The sequence below is a fragment of the Hyperolius riggenbachi genome, chromosome 9 (genome assembly GCF_040937935.1).
Source record: "Hyperolius riggenbachi isolate aHypRig1 chromosome 9, aHypRig1.pri, whole genome shotgun sequence".
NCBI classification, from domain to species: domain Eukaryota; kingdom Metazoa; phylum Chordata; class Amphibia; order Anura; family Hyperoliidae; genus Hyperolius; species Hyperolius riggenbachi.
Window position 1 is genome coordinate 271,634,195 of NC_090654.1, and position 22,347 is coordinate 271,656,541.

A 22,347-nucleotide genomic window follows, 5' to 3' on the forward strand; every position below is an offset into this window, starting at 1 on the left:
TTTGTCTGATTGCCTTCGAAAAGCTACTCGCACCCTTTGTTATTTTGTGATCACTTCTTTCATTGATTTGTGTACAGACAGAGAAGTAATGCTAACAAAAAGGGTGAGCAGGGAATGTCCCTCAGCTTCATTAAAGAGAATCTATTGTTAAAATCGCACAAAAGTAAACATACCAGTGCATTAGGGGACATCTCCTATTACCCTCTGATACAATTTTGCCGCTCCTCGCCGCATTAAAAGTGGTTAAAAACAGTTTTAAAAAGTTTGTTTATAAACAAACAAAATGGCCACCAAAACAGGAAGTAGGTTGATGTACAGTATGTCCACACATAGAAAATACATCCATACACAAGCAGGCTGTATACACCCTTCCTTTTGAATCTCAAGAGATCATTTGTGTGTTTCTTTCCCCCTGCAGTTCTCATGCACTGAAGTTTCAGGCTGCTCTTTTCTTCCTGCAAACAGCTTTGCCCTTGTCTGTAATTCTTCAGTATGTGAAAGCCCAGCCAGCTCAGAGGACGATTTATCCAGCTTGTAAAAGATAAGAGAGAAGAGAGAAGCTGCTCTAATCTAAATAACACACAGGCAGTGTGCATAGAGGGGCCTGGAAGGGGGAGTTCATAGCAGAACCACAACACTGAAGAACTTGGTAGCCTTCCAGACACAGGCTGACAAGTCTGACAGGGGAAAGATACATTGATTTATTACAGAGACTGTGATAGTAGAACGTGCTGCAGTAAGCCAGAACACATTAGAATAGCTTTTGGAACTTGTAGGATGATAAAAAACAGGATGCAATTTTTGTTACGGAGTCTCTTTAAGGCCTCTTTCACAGTAGGACGTTGTGTTTCGATGCAACGTTAAAGTCGCAACACAAATTACAACGCAACGCCCCCAAAAAGTCGCAACGCAACATAATGCCCCGTTATCGTCGCATACAGTAGAGCATACAGGCAATGAAAAGTATGCTTCCAAGACATTACTGAGCATGTGCAAACAGTCTAACGCAGCTAATAACGTGTATAACACACAGCATGCAGCACTTTCTAATAACTCTACACGTTACACACACACGCACGCACGCACAGCACACGCACGCGCGCACGCACACACACACACACGCACACACACACGCACACGCACATACACAGCACAACGCACGCACGCATACACACACGCACAACGCACGCACGCACGCACGCACGCACGCACACACACACACACACACACACACACACACACACACACACACACACACACACACTTTATTAGTTTCATCTTTAGAAGACCTTAGTCTGTAGCAGCTAGTAAAGGTCAATGCCATGCTGTAGATTGTTGAGTTGATGCTAATTTTATGCAAATTCTTGCATCTTGGAAATGGACCAATGAGATGCAGGAACAGTTAGACAACATGTAAACTGTGTTGGTGAATGTGTTTTGTAATATCTGTCAGTTTTCTGAGGGATTATGTTTTCTTTTCCCCTGCAGTTTAACTATTGCATAGACATCCCATGGCTGATGAAGCAATACCCAGATGAGTTCCGGTGAGTGACAGCTCATACAATGTGCTTTCTGAAGGTGCCCATACACACACCAATCTTCCCACTCCATTCCCAGCAGGTGTGGTTATTATAACTGAATTGGATGAAAATCAATTCCTTTAACCTTTGTGGCGGTAACCCCGAACTACGCCTGGGGTAAGCCGCGTAGGAGGATTTCTCAGGCACCGCTGGGCCGATTTGCATAATTTTTTTTTTGTTTTGCAACACGCAGCTAGCACTTTGCTAGCTGCATGTGCACTCCGATCGCCGCTGGTCCACGGCGATTAGCCGCCGCTCGCCGTGGGCTTGCTACATGATTTAAATTTTTCTTTTTTTTTTTTTTAAACTGCTGCGCTGCTCCCTGGCGGTTTTTAATAGACCGCCAAGAGGGTTAAAGTAAAGATGGGGACTTGATAAAAAATATACTGTACATACCTGGGGCTTCCTCCAGCCCCTTCCAGGCTTATCGCTCCCACGCCGTCCTCCTCTGCCACCTTGTTCTTCTGCAATAGGCCCCGAAAAGTCTGGGCCAAGTGTGCATGTGCAGCCCGGCCGCGTGCTCCCGCTGTGCTCCTGTTGCTGGGAGCGAGACAGGAAAGTGTGCTTGGCTGGACTGCGCCGACTGAACTACTTACTGAGACCATTTTGTGGACAAGCGAGAAGGATGGCATGGGAGTGATAAGCCTGGATGGGGCTGGAGGTAGCCACCGAGTATGTACTGTATTTTTTGGACTATAAGTCTAACCCCCCCCCCCCCCCCCAAAAGTGGGGAAAAAAGTCACTGCGTCTTATAGTCCAAATGCAGCGAGTTCCTGACTTGTAAGCGCCTGCCAATACGCACCACTAACCTGTCGCTGTGCAGCCCCCAGCACAGATCAGCGTGCAGGCAGAGAGATCAGATTGCCCCCCCTTTTTTCCCCCCTATGGGGATGATGTGCAGGGGGGGTCTGATCTCTCCTACCTGCCTGGGTGTTGCGGGGGGGCACCTCAAAGCCCCCCTCCGCGGCGAAATCCTCCCCCTCCCTCTCCTACCTGCCCCCCCCCCCGGCGATCGAGGCTGCACAGGACACTATCCGTCCTGTGCAGCCAGTGACGGGACGTCCCCTGTCACATGGCGGCGATCCCTGGCCGCTGATTGGCCGGGGATCGCCGATCTGCCTTACGGCGCTGCTGCGCAGCAGCGCCGTACAATGTAAACAAAGCGGATTATTTCCGCTTGTGTTTACATTTAGCCTGCGAGCCGCCATCGGCGGCCCGCAGGCTATTCACGGAGCCCCCCGCCGTGATTTGACAGGAAGCAGCCGCTCGCGCGAGCGGCTGCTTCCTAATTAATCAGCCTGCAGCTGGCGACGCAGTACTGCGTCGCTGGTCCTGCAGCTGCCACTTTGCCGACGCACGGTATAAGCGTGCGGTCGGCAAGTGGTTAAAGCAGGGTTGTCAAACTCAAACTCAAATACAAAGTGGGCCAAAATTGTACACTGGGACCTAGTCATGGGTCAATATATATATATATAAGGTTCCCTGGTGTCAAATGGTCCCCCTACAACCGTTGTGTCTAGTGGTCCTTGTCCCTCCCCTATATAGTTTACTAGTGTCTAATGACCGCCCCTCCAACCCATATTCAGTTCCCCGGTGTCTAGTGGTCCTCCCTCCCCTATACAGTTCCCTAGTGTATAGTGCTTTCCCCTTCCTCCCCATATGGCTTCCCTGGTGATCTAGGGCTTCTCCAATATAGCTTCCCTGGTGGTCTAGAGTGGGCCAAACATAATGTAAAGTGGGGAAACTACTTGAGGGCCAAATTTAATAGCTCTGAGGGCCAGATTTGGCCCATTGGCCGAAGTTTGACATGTATGCTTTAAAGGCTACCCAAGTTGAGACTACAGAGTACTATTTTACTTCCCAAACACTGGTTCGCACGACAGCCAGGTACACACACAATTGCTCACTACCAGTTCAAGCAATTTCCTACCTATATCTGGTCAGCAGGCGCCAGTCGGCCAATCGGGTGTACGTTCATACACCATTTGCCTGCCATACCAAATCTAGCAGGAATTGCATAAATTAGCATTCAGGTGGGAGACTTTGGTTTGACGTAATCGTAGATTACATCTTTTACAGGGCCTCCCTGTGTAGTCACATCTCCCACACAGTCCCCTCCCTAACCACTCACCTGTCAACCGCATCCTGGAAGCTGCAAAAAAGAAATTTACACTGGTTCACACGACAGCCAGGATTGTACGTGTTGCTATTGTTTTTCTTATCTGGGACTTCTTCCAGCCCCCATAGTTTTGTGCTGTGTGTGTGGTAGGTATATTCACTCTGAATCAATCCATTTCAGAAAGGAATTGATAGTTTTGGAACATTGGGTGGAAATCTATATGTGTATGGCCAGCTTAGCAGACTAAAGGCATTCATCTCCGAAAGGTCTGTGTTGTCTGCAAAGCTTAAAGGTGCCCACACATTACTTGATATTGCACAGAGCAATTTAACGATCCACTTTAAAGGGAACCTTAACTGAACGGGGGGTATAGAGTTTTACTTACCTGGGGCTATTGCCAGCCCCCTGCAGCAGTCCTGTGCCCTCGGCGCCGCTCTGGAATCCTCTGGTCCCCCGCTGTCACTTAGTTTCGTTTTTGACGACTCACCAGTCGCCGGCCGCCATGCGTATTATTGGACGAATTCACCAATGCAATTAGCGCTATTGCGGACCGCAACGCGCACAAAAATACGCGTTGCCGCATTCCGCAATAGCGCTAATTGCGGAATGTGTATTGCTTAAAAGGAAGGTCGCTCTGTACTGCGCCTGCGCGAGCGGCGCTGTCAATCACTGCCACGTGGGCCGGAGCGGACTGCGCAGGCGCAGAACTACTACCACCTACGCATTTCGCTCCGGCCCACGTGGCGGTGATTGACAGCGCCGCTCGCGCAGGCGCAGTACAGAGCGACCTCCAGGTTGCTCTGACGTCATCGCCGGGGACCGAGACGGAGCTCCGGCAAACGGCTGCGCGCAGAGGTGCGGCGAGGGAGATCCTGGGAGCTTGGGGCTGGAGGAAGCCCCCGGTAAGTAGCCTTTATTTTCTTTATAATGCCCAGATAACTCCTTTAAAGGACAATTGAACTGAGAGGGATATGGAGGCTGCCATATTTATTTCCTTTTAAGCAATACCAGTTTCCTGGCTATCCTGCTAATCCTCTGCATGTAATACATTTAGCCATAGACCCTGAACAAGCATGCAGCAGATCAGGTTTTTCTGACACTATTGTCCGATCTGACAAGATTAGCTGCATGCTTGTTTCTGGTATGATTCAGACACTGCTGCAGCCGAATAGATCAGCAGGGCTGCCAGGCAACTGGTATTGTTTAAAAAGGAAATAAATATGTCATCCTCCATATTCTTCTCACTTCAGTTGTCCTTTAAGGCTTGGTGGTTCACAATATGCTGAGTTCCATGGAAGGTGCAAAGTAATAATTTGGTTTCTGTTTGGGTCCTTTGTTGATGTACACATTGCAGTGCGGTTTCTGTCCATTTTGCCACACTGGGAGAGGACAGGTTGGATGACAGATCATCCAACCAGCATTCGTAGCTGTGTGTGGGGCTAAAAAGGACCAAAAAGCCCTCTTGCTAAAACCCACAATGCATCACTGCTGAATATGCAAATCTTCTCTTTGTTGTCCATGATAGTTAACCACGCCTCCAGAACCGCTGGTTTGATGACAACATCCTGTACTGGATGTTGCTTCTGAGAGAAGGAACCTTTCATATCCACATGAAACTACATTTTTTTTTTTTTTAATCTGTGCTTTTATTGAAATAAATACAAAATGCACACCGCTGCCCCTGGGTTACCGCTGACTTTCATTATGTCTCATTATGACCTGTGGTCTGGAAACTTTCATGCAGCAGAACTTCTCTGCAACAGACAAAATGGCACGAATAAATGTGGAATGGCCTATAGAAAATCATTGCAATCTTTGATCATTTTAAAGTGACACTGAAACGAAAATAAACTTACGATATAATGAATTGTATGTGTAGTACAACAGGAAGAGGAACAGGAAGAGTTAAGAAGCTTCCGTTGTTATCTATGCAAAAGAGCTTCTCTGAGGTCTCTGACCCAACTTGGGTGGACTACAGTGCGGTTTTCTGTAGCAATTAAACATCAAAGAAACAGAGGCAGATTTATATAAGATTTTACTGCAGGGATGTTCAAAGGGTCATTAGCTTAGCTTGTGTCAAAGTTTAAAATACAGAGCGTGACTTTTAATTACAAATATAGCAGAATGATGCAATGTTATTAAAGAAAGAAAAAAAACTAAACATCTGAAAATAAAAATGAGACTATTTTCTTACTACTAATGTTCTATTAAGTATCAGTAGTACACATACAATTCATTATATCAGAGGTAAGGAACCTTTTTGGCTGGGAGAGCCATAAACGCCACATATTTTAAAATGTAATTCCGTGAGAGCCATACAATATGTTTCAAACTGGCACAGTGCCCAGGCGCAGCAGAGGGCTCACGTTCCTGTTTCCATGGTGCTGTGTATACAGTTGATCCGCTGGGCAGCGGAAGTGTCAGACACGTCTTCAGCTTCTCTTGGGTTTCAGCAACATCCGCAATTTCCCCCGACAGCCAGACAGTAGAAATACCGACTTACAGCTTGTACAATTAGCTAACTGACTTGGGGGTTTATTCACTTTGTAGGATGAGATCCCCACACTTTGGCCCAAAAGGCTGCCTTTCAAGTGACAGGCAGCCTATTGGGCCAATCAAAGTGCGGGGATCTCATCCTACAAATTCACTGGAACTGACAGGATCCAGGGTGGGACAATTGGAGAGGCCGTTAGTTTTGGGGTAGCTTGAGTAAGTTAGTAGTGCATGCTACAGCAGTAGCGTGGCTACTTTGAAAATGTTACTTGCTCTGCCACACTGAGCTGTGCTGCTTGAGCAGTGTAGCTTAGTGAATCAACCCCGACTGATTTGTATGTGAGCCAGATGCAGCCATCAAAAGAGCCACATCTGGCTCCCGAGCCGTAGGTTCCCTATCCCTGCCTTATATCATAAGTGGGTTTTTTTTTCCGCTTCATTGGCCTCCATTCACTAAGCTTAAAGAGAGTCTGAAGCGAGAATAGATCTCGCTTCAGACCTCATAGATAGCAGGGGCACTTGTGCCCCTGCTAAACCACCGCCATTGCGCCGCTAAACGGGGGTCCCTTCACCCCCAAATCCCCTCGGTGCAGCGGGGGAGTGCTTCCTGGTTGGGGCAGGGCTAACCGCCGCAGCCCTGCCCCACGCGCGTCTGTCAGCGCGTATCTCCGCCTCTCCCCCGCCCCTCTCAGTCTTCCTTCACTGAGAGGGGCGGGGGAGAGGCGGCGATGCGCGTCTGATAGACGTGACTGGAGGCAGGGCTGCAGCCGTTAGCCCTGCCTCCAGGAAGAGTATTACCAGCGACCATTTTCCGACCAACTTTTGCGGGGGGTGGGTTGGGGGTGAAGGGACCCCCGTTTAGCCGCGGGATAGCGGCGTTTTAGCAGGGGCACACGTGCCCCTGCTATATATGAGAGCTAAAGTGAGATTTAGTCTCGCTTCAGTGTCTCTTTAACTCCTGTCTTTAATAACTCTTCTGAGCTGTTTTACAGTTATCACAATTATATCACCATGGTGATAACTGTAAAACAGCTCAGAAGAGTTATTAAAGACAGGAGTTAAGGTTAGTGAATTGAGGCCATTTGTCACTTTAACTCAGCTGACTGGTCGGTCAGAACGCAGAGCAGCGACATGATGTGAATGGAGCTTTGATGTGTTCTTGCCTCTTGTTTGTGATAGGAATAAACCATTGCTCATCGTCCATGGGGAGAAACAGGAATCCAAAGCACGTTTACATGAGCAGGCCCACCCATACGAGAACATCCGGCTCTGCCAGGTAACCTTTATGAGAATGGCTGCTGTCAGTGCTGCATTTTTCCAGGGATCAGATAGAATGTACGTTGTATACCTGTCACTTATGTACAGTAATGCATCAAAAGTCAGCGCAGGTTTAAAAAGTCATTGTATGTAGGGAATAATAAATTATTCACCACAATACATCAAATGCTCAGAGGTAGGTATCCGCCAAACATCAAAACAAGAAGAGGCTTACCAGCTCCCAACAACCCACATTATAAGGTTGTAAAATGGCTCAGGTCACAGATAACGTCCAGGGAACATCAGACGGGTGTGAAGATCCAGTGGACATCCGTATGGAGGTAAAGTTTCAGGTATTTATATAGGAAAACAAAAACGGCAATATCTAAGCGTAACCCGTTTATTTAGATAAAATGTATTTAAAAGGAAGTAGATATAAAAACAATAACTCACATACGGGGCCCATAAACTGGGAACCCCGGAAGATTAGCGTGCATGTAATGGTCAATCGTACATCAATAGACAATGGTGCCGCCTGTTGCCTCCCCGACCGGTTTCGCTATCTTGCGTCATCTCCCATGACTGCGAAAACTAGTCGTGGCTGCAGGGAGTGTATGAGATGGTGGGCACTGTCTACTCACAGCTGAAGGGAGTGTATGAGAAGGTGGGCAGTGTCTAGTCATGGCTGCAGGAAGTGCATGAGAAGGTGGGCAGTGTCTAGTCATGGCTGCAGGAAGTGCATGAGAAGGTGGGCAGTGTCTAGTCATGGCTGCAGGAAGTGCATGAGAAGGTGGGCAGTGTCTAGTCATGGCTGCAGGAAGTGCATGAGAAGGTGGGCAGTGTCTAGTCATGGCTGCAGGAAGTGCATGAGAAGGTGGGCAGTGTCTAGTCATGGCTGCAGGAAGTGCATGAGAAGGTGGGCAGTGTCTAGTCATGGCTGCAGGACGTGCATGAGAAGGTGGGCAGTGTCCAGTCATGGCTGTAGGAAGTGTATGAGAAGGTGGGTAGTGTGTAGTCATGGCTGCAGGGAGTGTATGAGAAGGTGGGTAGTGTGCAGTCATGGCTGCATGGAGTGTATGAGAAGGTGGGTAGTGTTTAGTCATGACTGTAGGGAGTGTATGAGAAGGTGGTTAGTGTGTAGTCATGGCGTCAGGGAGTGTATAAGAAGGTGGGCAGTGTCTAGTCATGGCTGCAGGAAGTGCATGAGAAGGTGGGCAGTGTCTAGTCATGGCTGCAGGAAGTGCATGAGAAGGTGGGGTAGTGTCTAGTCATGGCTGCAGTGAGTGTATGAGGGGGCGGGTCAGTGTCTTCTTACAGCCGCAGAGAGTATATGGAAGGCGAGGGGCAATGTTTTCTTACAGCTTCTGGGAGTGTATGAGAAGGTGGGTAGTGTCTAGTCATGGCTGCAGGCAGGGCTGGTTTAAGCAACAATGGGGCCCCAGGGCAAAATAAACCTGGGGACCCCCCCAACAGATACCCCGAAACAAAAATCGGCATTAAGGGACCTTTTTTGCAGCTGGTATAGCCAGGGTGTGAAGTCCCAATCGGTCGGAGCTCCACATTCTGGCTACCCCAGCCTGCATGGGGGACAAGGGGTTAAAAAGTTTCAGGAGGGGGGGACTCCACATAATTTAAAAAAAAAAAAACATAAAAAAATTGGGAAAATAGGAAAAAATGCCAGGGATCTTCATACAGCCATATTGCGGCTGTATAGCGATCCCTGGCCAAAGCGCTGCGGCTGCGTATGGACCCCCTGGAAACCCTGTCAGGAAATGTATTGCTCTTTCTTTTGATGCCTGTAAAATTACACTACCGTTAGGTTTGCTACTAAAAGTGACATTTGCCGCATTTAAAAGTATACTTTTTTCCTTCGAAACTTTAAAATCGATTTTCTCAAAAACTATAAGGTCTTTTTGATTTTTTTTTTTCCCTCTTATTCCCAATGATCTCCTTAACATATCCTGCAAATTTAGGGTATCTAGCATTTAAGGGGGATTTGTTATTAACCATTAAAGTCAGCGGGTTTTTAAATGTGTATTTTTTTTCCTTTGAAACTTTAAAATAGATTTTCTCAAAAACTACAAGCTCTAGGGCCCTGGGGCAATTTCCCCCTTTGCCTCTATGATAGCGCCGGCCCTGGCTGCAGGGGGTATATGAGGGGGTAGAGCAGTTTATTCTCACAGCTGCAGGGAGTGCATGAAGGGGAGGGGCAATGTTGTACAGCTGCAGGGAGTGTATGAGAAGGTGGGTAGTGTGTAGTCATGGCTGCAGGGAGTGTATGAGAAGGTGAGTAGTGTGTAGTCATGGCTGCAGGGAGTGTATGAGAAGGTGGGTAGTGTGTAGTCATGGCTGCAGGGAGTGTATGAGAAGGTGGGTAGTGTCTAGTCATGGCTGCAGGAAGTGTATGAGAAGGTGGGTAGTGTCTAGTCATGGCTGCAGGAAGTGTATGAGAAGGTGGGTAGTGTCTAGTCATGGCTGCAGGAAGTGTATGAGAAGGTGGGTAGTGTGTAGTCATGGCTGCAGGTAGTGTATGAGAAGGTGGGTAGTGTGTAGTCATGACTGCAGGGAGTGTATGAGAAGGTGGGTAGTGTATAGTCATGGCTGCAGGGAGTGTATGAGAAGGTGAGTAGTGTGTAGTCATGGATGCAGGGAGTATATGAGAAGGTGGGTAGTGTGTAGTCATGGATGCAGGGAGTGTATGAGAAGGGTGGGTAGTTTGTAGTCATGGCTGCAGGGAGTGTATGAGAAGGGTGGGTAGTGTGTAGTCATGGCTGCAGGGAGTGTATGAGAAGGTGGGTAGTGTGTAGTCATGGCTGCAGGAAGTGTATGATGGAGGTCTCAGTTACAGTCATTCCTATACCATATACTGCAATATATAAGGGTTTATTTTAAGTAAATACGTTTTGAGAAACAACCTACTTATCTGTTTCCCTGCCTAGAAATCTTGCGTTCTACAGGTCCCCAACCTTCCATACCCAGTTTTATTATTTACAACTGGCTTACAATTACATACAGCTTGCAGCCACCAGAGGGCGTCAAACAACCATCAAACTTATTTTAATCATATTTTTATTTATTGTAGCTATGATGGCTGTTTTCCGTAACATTTTATGTCTTATATAATGAACATAATTTACTTTTTTAGTATATATATATATATATATATTTTTTTTTTAACAGCGCAAAACTTTATTGCAAAATATGAGAAAGGATAATCAGCATGTTTAGACGAACAAAAATAAATATGTGCGTTGGTACAATCAGAGACTTGTATTTGTGCAAACATGCATTGGTAATGTGATGCTGATAAGGCATTGAGATTGGTGCTTAAAGGGAACCTTAACTGAGAGGGATATGGATGTTTCCTTTTAAACAATACCAGTTGCCTGGCAGCCCTGCTGATCTCTTTACCTGCAGTAGTGTCTGAATCACACACCTGAAACAAGCATGCAGCTAATCCAGTCTGACTTCATTAAGAGCAACTGATATCCATGATAGTTGAGGGGCTGTGGCTAAAAGTATTAGAAACACAGGATCAGCAGAAAAGTCAGGCAACTAATATTATTTTAAAAGGAAAAATCTATAACCTCAGGTTAGGTTCTCTTTAAAGGGGCACTATTATGATTTAGTATTTTATATAGCAATGACAGGGCTGTACAGTGTATATATACTTATGTCACTAACTGTCCCTCAGAGGAGCTCACAATCACTCCTTGAAAAATCTGACTTTTAGCTAAAGTCTAATTTTTACACAGGAAGAGGCGGGCTTGCTCCAGTGTTCCCTCCCATCACCCGTTCCACCAGATCCCCACCTTAAAGGGAATCTGAAGTAAAAATAAACTTATGAAATAATGAATTGTATGTGTAGTGCAGCTAAGAAATATAATATGAATAGCACAGAAACAAGTCCTATATTCTTTGGAGTGCAGGAAGAGTTAAGAAACTTCAGTTGTTATCCATACAAAAGAGCTTCTCTGAGCTCCGCGACCAAATTGGTCGCTGATTTCTGGAGCACTATAGATCAAAGAAACAGCGACAGACAGCTTCAGATAAGGTTCAGTGAGAAGAGAAGTTCAAAGGGAAATTAGCTCTGCAAACCACACTCTGTGTTTTAAACTGTAAGACAGAGCAAACTGCAAATATGACAATATGATGCATTGCTATAAAAAAAAGCTATATAACTGAAAAATAAAAATATGAGACTAATTTCTTTGTTACTAAAGTTCTATTAATTATCTGTGCTACACATACAATTCATTATATCATGAGCTTTTTTTCGCTTCAGTGTCACTTTAAGGGGGAGTGAATGGCTGGGGAAGACGGATGATTGGGAAGGCGACACCCATTTCTATATAAGCGGCACCCATCAGTGGATGATATTTGAAAGTTTGTTTAAGGAAATAAAACAACCCCAACATGCCTAGGACTACATGTTCTCTGTTCTCGTCTACATGATGGCCCAGCAGCCCAGGGTTGTACTCCGCCTGAATTGAGAACCATGCTGTGATTTTCTAAAACAAAACAGCCATATAATACCATATGAGCCATATAATTCCATATGAGCCTCCTAGTCCATTAGCGATCTACAGTAATGTGTCATGAAAATTACTCTAATTTTAAATCATTCCTATCCAACTGTAAAAAAGTGAAATAAAACCAATGCAAGCCAATGTGCGCAGCATGGTGGCATAGTGGTTAGCGCTCTCGCCTTGCAGGTCAACACCTGCAAGGAGTTTGTATGTTCCCCTCGTGTTTGCGCGGGTTTCCTCCGGGCACTCCAGTTTCCTACCACACCCCAAAAACATACAGATAAGTTAATTGGCTTCCCCGTAAAACTGGCCCTAGACTACGATACATACACCACTACACAATACATACATAGACATATGACTATATTAAGGATTAGATTGTGAGCCCCCCTGAGGGACAGTTAAAGTGGTCTGAAAGCCAGCATTTCTACTTTGTTCTAAAAGATTCCTCACAGCTTGAAAGCTACTAGCCCAGAAAAAAAATCTAGCAGAACATCACTGAAATGGTTAAACAAAGCACTTTCTCCTGCTATTCAGCTTCAACTCCGCTTCCAACCTGGAGATAACAGTATCTTTTTTTACTTGTTAAACACAAATGTATCAACACTGAAATGTACACAAACACTCCCTGAGAAACTGTCTCTGCTTCAGGCACACACAGTGTTCCGAATAGCTCATCAGAAAATTTTAATATATAATAAAAAGCAGTTATAATGGAAAAAGAATAAATGCAATGCCAGCTTTCAGGGCAAGAAAAACTACACTATGGAAACTTGTAATTTGTAAACAGACAATATTACTTATGCTCAAAAGCAAATATGATAACTGTATGAGTAATAAAAAGTAGGAAAATACATTTTTATTGAATGTTATGTCAGAGTTTCAGACCACTTTAAGTGACAAGACAATATGCTCTGTACAGTGCTGCGAAAAATGTCAGTGCTATATAAATACTAAATAATAATAATGCAAAACACCTTTTAATGAACAGCAAAGAAAGTTCCCTGCAGTGCAGATCCAAGTCAATAGTTATAATTATGGGAATGGCGCCCACACTCAAAGTACTACTAACCACAGAGTGCTCTGCCATCCAGCAGTTATTCCTGCAATGCAATGTCGGGTTCTCAGTGTATGCACTCTCTCCGGACCAGATCCATCAAGGCAAAGTATTTCTAATAGAAAAGTCTTACAGCTCTGGCATGTATTTCAAAATGAAAAACGCTCCTTTCTATACTCTGCGTTCCAGAGACTCTATGACAAGAAAGGGGAAACACAATAATGCAGACTGCGCATTGTGCTGTCTGTTGCGTAGTGGGCATAAAACCCGTTTTATTGCATATCATAAAAAGCAATGTTCCCGAACTAGGTTTCAGCACTCAACCTTCATCAGGAGATGACAAAGACCGAGCGCCGGAAACTAGGTCGGGAACACTGAGTTTCAGATGGAACAGGAAGACGCTGAAAGTCCACACTGCTAGCGCCAGAGGAGACCTCGCACAAAGGAAAGTGACATACCTAGGGTGCTGATTATTTACAGACCCCCAACAAGTATGTTTACTGGCCACACAGAGGTGCTTGGCCAGTAAATAGACCCGTTTGTTCTCTCCAATTTTTCCCCCCACAGCGGCACCCCTAGCTATGGCTACACTCGGTGCTGTGAGCACCTGCAGCCCTATGGTAGGTACGCCACTGGAAAGTGGGCCTCTATTTTCCAGCTGGAGATCCCGTGGAACTGACCTCTTAGCATCCAGAGCAAAGCAGCGAGTGAAAGACTAGACTATTGGATCATTAACCTAGACTACCGGAGTATTGAAAGGAGCTGCTTTTATTTTTAACTGCAGTAAAAATAAAGTGCTGAGTAAAAGTGTTAATACTTTTCACAATAATTATTTATAAATGATTCAGTCAGTGTTTGCCCATTGTAAAATATCTCCTCTCCCTGATTTACATTCTGACATTTATCACATGGTGACATTTTTACTGCTGGCAGGCGATGTCACTGGAAGGAGATGCCGCTTGCTTTTTTGGCAGTTAGAAAAAGCTGTTATTTCCCACAATGCAACAAGGCTCCCACAGTGTGATGTCAGTACCAAGGTGCTGACACCACACTGTGGGAGGGGTTTCACCACAATATCAGCCACACAGAGCCCCCTGATGATCTGTCTGAGAAGTTCAATCCTTGGTTACAGTTCCTCTTTAATAAAATCCTTTTGTAAGACTTTTGCATTAGGAAACCTTTGCTTTGGTGGATTTGGCCCGGAGAGAGTGCATACGCTGAGAGCCTGACATTGCTAGAATAACTGCTGGATGACAGAGCGCTGTTGCTATGGTTACTTTGAGTGTTGACACCGTTCCTATATTTGATAAATTGAACTTCTATTCAACTGTTTGTTTGTTTTTTTGCTGCACTTAAATGTATTGGGAAATGTCAGAGCAAGCTGACCGCATTGCTCAGTACGGTTCACCGTACTGAGAGGTAACAGCTTGGAGTGGCACTCTGGCTGCGCAGAGAGTAGGCAAAAAAATAAAAAAATCGAGCCTCAGACTGTGTATCAACTCCATTCCTTTATACAAATATATACCATATATACACGAATACAAGTCCAACTCTTATATAAGTCGACTCCAATTATCAACCCTCTTAAGCTGGAATTTTTTATTGACTTAAGTATAAGTCTACCCAGCAAAGTTACTGGTGGCACTTGGGGACCAGGAGGGGCTAATGACTGCATTGCATACAGTATTGCAGCCATTAACACCTCCTGTCCCTTAAGTGCAGTCAATACCCTCTCCAGGACCCCAAGTGCTGCAATTATTCACTCCCTTTTATGCAGCCCTATATTTCCCCCATTGTTGTGGGCAGGACTTTCAGACCTGTGTTTTTTGACTTTTCTTAAAGGGTCACTTGCCACTGGGTAAATTGCTGCAAATGGGCATATCACTATTAGTACACACATTACTCAGTGTGCTCAGTGTTGCCAGTGACTCGTGTATAAGTCGACCCCTATACTTTTATGTAAATCGGACATAAATTTGTAGACTTATACTCGAGTATATACAGTACATGGGAACCTCAGACTCCGACTGTACTACTCAGTCCATAACCAAGTGATTCATAATGCTAGCCTAGCACCCTTTTCCTGCTAGTCCTGGACTCCCAGGTAGAGGGTGGCACCAATGAAGTCCTGGACACGCCCCCTCCTCCATAAAGGTGCTATGATAGGCTTCACCACTGGCTTTGGTTTCATTGCACTCCTTTGTTACCAAAGAATAGTCCTCAATTAGAAACATCAGAGGGAACATTCAAGCTGAAAATTGTATTTGGTACAAAAATAGCAATTAAAAACCCTCACATTGGATGAGAGAGGTCGCCAGTGCAGAGAGGCCGACAGCTGTTTTGTCTTTCACGAAGGCTTGTCAGGACAATTGACCAATCTCTGCACTGACATTATATAGGGTACAAGTGGGCTGCAACCTGTCAGGTGTGGTAGAAGAAGCTCTGCATTGATGATTACTCTCAAGACGCCAAACAGACCCATTTCTTGACAAACGTTTGCCCTCGGAGACACCCACCAATCGCAGATTCCTTGAGCGGCAAGTACGCCCCATCACTGCGGGCATCAGCGTTTCCCACACGGTAGATCACAAGCACGCCCCATCTGGAAGTGCTTCACCACTTCTGCCCTCATTGAGGACCAACACACATTACTTATGGCTACTTCCGCCCTCATTGCGGACCAACACACATTACTTATGGACACTTCCGCCCTCATTGCGGACCAACACACATTACTTATGGCCACTTCCCCCCTCATTGCGGACCAACACACAATACTTATGGCCACTTCCCCCCTCATTGCGGACCAACACACAATACTTATGGACACTTCCGCCCTTATTGCGGTCCAACACACATTACTTATGGCCACTTCCCCCCCTCATTGCGGACCAACACACATTACTTATGGCCACTTCCCCCCTCATTGCGGACCAACACACAATACTTATGGCCACTTCCGCCCTCATTGCGGACCAACACACATTACTTATGGCCACTTCCGCCCTCATTGCGGACCAACACACATTACTTATGGCTACTTCCGCCCTCATTGCGGACCAACACACATTACTTATGGCTACTTCCGCCCTCATTGCGGACCAACACACAATACTTATGGCCACTTCCGCCCTCATTGCGGACCAACACACAATACTTATGGCCACTTCCGCCCTCATTGCGGACCAACACACAATACTTATGGCCACTTCCGCCCTCATTGCGGACCAACACACAATACTTATGGCCACTTCCGCCCTCATTGCGGACCAACACACATTACTTATGGCCACTTCCGCCCTCATTGCGGACCAACACACATTACTTATGGCTACTTCCGCCCTCATTGCGGACCAACACACATTACTTATGGCTACTTCCGCCCTCATTGCGGACCAACACACAATACTTATGGCCACTTCCGCCCTCATTGCGGACCAACACACATTACTTATGGACACTTCCGCCCTCATTGCAGACCAACACACAATACTTATGGCCACTTCCGCCCTCATTGCGGACCAACACACAATACTTATGGCCACTTCCGCCCTCATTGCGGACCAACACACAATACTTATGGCCACTTCTGCCCTCATTGCGGACCAACACACAATACTTATGGCCACTTCCGCCCTCATTGCGGACCAACACACATTACTTATGGCTACTTCCGCCCTCATTGCGGACCAACACACAATACTTATGGCCACTTCCGCCCTCATTGCGGACCAACACACAATACTTATGGCCACTTCCGCCCTCATTGCGGACCAACACACATTACTTATGGCTACTTCCGCCCTAATTGCGGACCAACACACATTACTTATGGCCGCTTACACCCTCATTGCGGACCAACACACATTACTTATGGCCGCTTACGCCCTCGTTGCGGACCAACACACATTACTTATGGCTACTTCTGCCCTCATTGCGGACAAACACACATTACTTGTGGCTACTTCTGCCCTCATTGCGGACCAACACACATTACTTATGGCTACTTCCACCCAAACTACGGATGAAACACCCGCCTCACATCCGCAGAAAAATGGAAAACTGGTAAAATTCCACAGAAAGGTGGACATATCATACAAAGAGGGGATTGAAATGGGACCTCCGACGTAAGGAGCCAAAACTTTTTGTAAAGCTAAATACAATAGCCTCAATTCTGGTAGCTGTGTGAGGTAAATTATTTTTTTTGTAGGTAAAATACCTCATAAGGTATTTTCCTTTTTTTTTTTTTTTTAGTTGCCGTTTTCCAAGGTAAAATGAAAGTCCATAGACTCATTTTACCTTTCACACTTGACGCTGCGTTTTGGAGCGTTGCGTTTTGAAGCTCCCAGGAGCTTTTTTAGGGCTGATCGCGGCGTTTCTCATTACAATTGATAGTAATGTGTTGGCATTAAAACGCCTGCAGCCAAAACGCAGCGTTTTAGCCTTTTTACCGCTGCCTGTAGTGTGAAAGAGCCCTAAATGATGTGCTAGCATGCCCCCTAATTTCCATGAGAATAGCTATTTTCGGTAATATTAATGCAAATTACCTTTTGAATTATTACCTTATAATTTACCTCATGAGGTAAAACCTTATTATTATTATTATTATTATTATTTAGTATTTATATAGCGCCGACATATTACGCAGCGCTGTACAGTGTATATATATATATCTTGTCACTAACTGTCCCTCAAAGGAGCTCACAGTCTAATCCCTACCATTGCCATATGTCTATATTATTTTTTAGTGTAAGTACTGTAGTCTAGGGCCAATTATTTTTTTTTTTTTTTTTTTTTTTTTTTTTTAGGGGGAGCCAATTAACTTATCCGTATGTTTTTAGAATGTGGGAGGAAACCGGAGTGCCCGGAGGAAACCCACGCAGACACGGAGAGAACATACAAACTCTTTGCAGATAGTGCCCTGGCTGGGATTCGAACCAGGGACCCAGCGCTGCAAGGCGAGAGAGCTAACCACTACGCCACCGTGCTGCCCAAACATGACTAAAATTTAGCAGGATTGCTAAATGTCATTACTTCATGAGGTAAATTACCTCGCATGAGGTAATTTGTTTGATAACCCTACCAGAATTGAGGCCAATACCTTTTTGTTTGAAAAAAATAAAAATAAATTGTACCGTAATTGAAAAAGACCACCACTGACAGAAACAGTCCACCGTAACAACAAGAATGGTCAGATGAAATGGTGAATAAGAACTACATAACATTTTCTAAAAACGTTAAAGCACAAAAATAAACAGCTAATTTAGATAAACATTGTTAGATGGTTATTTTAGTGTTTCTTCCTTAAGCAGAGTGGCCATGCGAGTTTGTGGATGCTCTTTGGACGTGTCCTTTATGTGACAGTGTGACTTTTGTCTTTCTCTCCAGGCCAGACTGGATATGGCTTTTGGGACTCATCACACGTAAGTCTGGTCTTTTGATATTTCGTTGTGCACAGAATATGAGATTAAAGAGAACCTGTATCAAAAAATTACAAAAATAGATATTTACCTCAGATCGTCTTTGGCCCCACCGATCCAGTGCAGGGTCCCTTTGAGCGTGTCAGATATGTACATGAGGCAGCGCACCCATCCGTGAATGAGCGCAGCCGTACTGTGTATGTGTGAGTGCCACCCGCGTAGTAGCACTGAGCGACTTCCTCCATGCATGCGCGACTTCATGCTACTGAGCAGACCGCACTCACACGTGCACAGTACAGCTGCCATTGTACACAGACAGGTGTAGGGTCGGAAGAGGCGGTCGAGGAGGACTTAGCAAACCTCTAGAGTGTACTAAGGCTTTCCACTACTGTGGTATCTGTATTACTATATGTGTTTTTGTTTTCTTTTTTACATTATTTTCAATCCCTGTTCTGCAACCACCTGACTGACCACAGAAATATGCAACTAGTTTCCTGTACATAGAATCATCCCAGTAAACCACCTCCCATGATGCATTGCTGACACTAATGCATTCAGTTTATGCCGTTGTAAAGAGAACCTGAGCCAAACCTAAAGACATGAGATACTTTCCTAAGAGGAAGACCCTGGATCCTGCAGAGGCTTCCCACGTTCTCCTGGGGACCACCGCAGCTGCCCCGGAACCAGAGCCGGATCATCCACCAGGCCTTCCTAGGCAGTTGCCCAGGGCCTGGAGAGATTCTAGGGGCCTGATAGACGCTAGCCCCCACTAAATCTTACTTAAAAAGCCAGGTGGCCATCAGCGGTTGTCAAAATCTGCCATCTTGCCTAGGGCACCAATTCATCTTAATCCTTTTCTGCCGAGACCCCCGTTATGACCGCGACTGCGCTCCTTTGCATGCAAATACTGCACCTGAGCGAAACTGGTAGGAGTGTCTCTGGCGTACTGCGCAGGCACAGTTGTATTTGCGCAGCCACAGTATGGTCTCACTTGTGCATGAAGAGGAGCACGATCATATAACATATTCGTGAAGCTCTTGTCGGATACGTTCTGGCGGTTCGCGCCTAGCCACGGTGGGGGCCAGGAGGAAGTGGGAATCCTTAGGAGGATCCAATGCTTCCCTCTTTCTTAGTTAAGTGTATATTTTTGTTTTTATGTTTGCCTCTGTTACAATTTATGTCCTGTACACACAGTAGATGAAAGTCTGCTGAGAGGGCCACAAACAGCCGCTTCTGCCAAGAATCTAGCGTGTGTACAGCGGCCCTGACACATTGGCAAGCGATCCACAGGGTGGTCTGATACAGCCGATTGCTGGCCGAGAACATTTTCCTCTTTGCTCGCCTTGCCTGCCATGTGATGTCACTTCCGCCCTACTCCATTGGCTTTCCGCCCTCACGTAGCAATAGAGTCTGTACAATGTCAGCCCCGGCCGATCGCCCAAGGGATGGCGTAACGATCCCTCGCTGGCGACATTCCTTGTATGTGTGTGCGTGGCTTTATACAAATCGGGCTAGCTGTGTGCCTCTGCCTTGGATGATTAGTAATGATTACAATCCCTGCAACATGTAATGCGGGCACAGGAGTCTCAGAATCCCCAAACCTTGAATCCTTTTAAATAATTAAAAAAAGAAAAAAAAAAAGTTCTAAGGTTGTCCATTAGGAGGCTGAACGTCGTGTAAATTTATTAAAATTAATCTGATGCTGTGATTTAACAACAATTTTAAATCACTCCTGATCTTTCTTTAAGTTATTTACATGTATTTATTCTGCTAGTTTGAGGGAGGAGCAGATGTGGGCCAAAGCTGTCACTATATCACTGCGTTTGGATTTATTTGAATGCATTTACATATATACATCCACGCGCTGCCCACATCCACGCGCTGCCCACATCCACGCGCTGCCCACATCTACGCGCTGCCCACATCCACGCGCTGCCCACATCCACGCACTGCCCACATCCATGCGCTGCCCACATCCACGCGCTGCACACTGCCCACAGCCACGCGCTGCCCACATCCACGCGCTGCCCACATCCACGCGCTGCCCACATTCACGCGCTGCACACTGCCCACATCCACGAGCTGCCCATATTTATGCGCTGCACACTGCCCACATCCACGCGCTGCCCACATCCACGCGCTGCCCATATTCACGCGCTGCACACTGCCCACATCCACGCGCTGCCCACATCCACGCGCTGCACACTGCCCACATCCACACGCTGCCCACATCCACACACTGCCCACATCCACGCGCTGCACACTGCCCACATCCACGCGCTGCCCACATCCACACACTGCCCACATCCACGCGCTGCCCACAGCCACACGCTGCCCACTGCCCACAGCCACATGCTGCCCACATCCACGCGCTGCCCACATCCAGGCGCTGCCCACAGCCACACGCTGCCCACATCCACGCGCTGCCCACATCCACGCGCTGCACACTGCCCACATCCACACACTGCCCACATCCACGCGCTGCCCACATCCACGCGCTGCCCACATCCAGGCGCTGTCCACAGCCACACGCTGCCCACTGCCCACAGCCACATGCTGCCCACATCCACGCGCTGCCCACATCCACGCGCTGCCCACATCCACGCGCTGCACACTGCCCACATCCACACGCTGCCCACATCCACACACTGCCCACATCCACGCGCTGCACACTGCCCACATCCACGCGCTGCCCACATCCACGCGCTGCCCACATCCAGGCGCTGCCCACAGCCACACGCTGCCCACTGCCCACAGCCACATGCTGCCCACATCCACGCGCTGCCCACATCCACGCGCTGCCCACATCCACGCGCTGCACACTGCCCACATCCACACGCTGCCCACATCCACACACTGCCCACATCCACGCGCTGCCCACTGCCCACATCCACGCGCTGCCCACATCCACGCGCTGCCCACATCCAGGCGCTGCCCACAGCCACACGCTGCCCACTGCCCACAGCCACATGCTGCCCACATCCACGCGCTGCCCACATCCAGGCGCTGCCCACATCCACGCGCTGCCCACATCCACGCGCTGCACACTGCCCACATCCACACGCTGCCCACATCCACGCGCTGCACACTGCCCACATCCACACACTGCCCACATCCACGCGCTGCACACTGCCCACATCCACGCGCTGCCCACATCCACACACTGCCCACATCCACGCGCTGCACACTGCCCACATCCACGCGCTGCCCACATCCACGCGCTGCCCACATCCACGCGCTGCCCACAGCCACACGCTGCCCACTGCCCACAGCCACATGCTGCCCACATCCACACACTGCCCACATCCACGTGTTGCACACAGCCATGTGCTGCCCACATCCATATGCTGCACACAGCCATGTGCTGCCCACATCCTGGCAACTTATAATTTGTTCTCTTGTAGGAAGATGATGCTGCTGTTATATGAAGAGGGTCTTCGCGTTGTGATTCACACAAGCAATCTCATTCATGACGACTGGCATCAGAAGACTCAGGGGTATGTCCAGCCCATTACCCATAATTCCAGGCCGCAATGAAGGGGTGTGCCACTACTTCTCCCATGATTCCTGGCATGAATGATAGGTGAATGAAGGGTTTTTCATTCCCATTTCATTTCCCATAATTCCTTGTGTGAAAGAGTTGTGTCCAGCTCATTTTCCATATATCCTGTCGTGAATGAAAGAGTTGTGTCCATTACATCTCCCATAGTTCTTGGCATAAATGAAGCGTGTCCATTACATCTCCCATAGTTCTTGGCATGAATGAAGGGTGTGTCCATTACATCTCCCATGATTCTTGGCATGACTGAAGGATGTGTCCATTACATTTCCCATGATTCTTGGCATCAATGAAGGATTGTATCAATCTCATTTCCCATAATTCCCGGCATGA

The 22,347-nt window shown here is 46.9% G+C and overlaps 1 protein-coding gene across 1 annotated transcript in view; it reads left to right on the forward strand.

The window, feature by feature from the left end:
- The window catches only part of TDP1 (tyrosyl-DNA phosphodiesterase 1), a 202,058-nt gene that overhangs the window by 13,537 nt on the left and 166,174 nt on the right, over window positions 1-22,347 (forward strand). Inside the window, exons 4-7 of the mRNA XM_068254565.1 lie at window positions 1,489-1,544; window positions 7,372-7,468; window positions 18,424-18,458; window positions 21,860-21,952. Of these exons, the coding sequence (XP_068110666.1) occupies window positions 1,489-1,544; window positions 7,372-7,468; window positions 18,424-18,458; window positions 21,860-21,952 (281 nt within the window). The remainder of the gene's footprint in view (window positions 1-1,488; window positions 1,545-7,371; window positions 7,469-18,423; window positions 18,459-21,859; window positions 21,953-22,347) is intronic.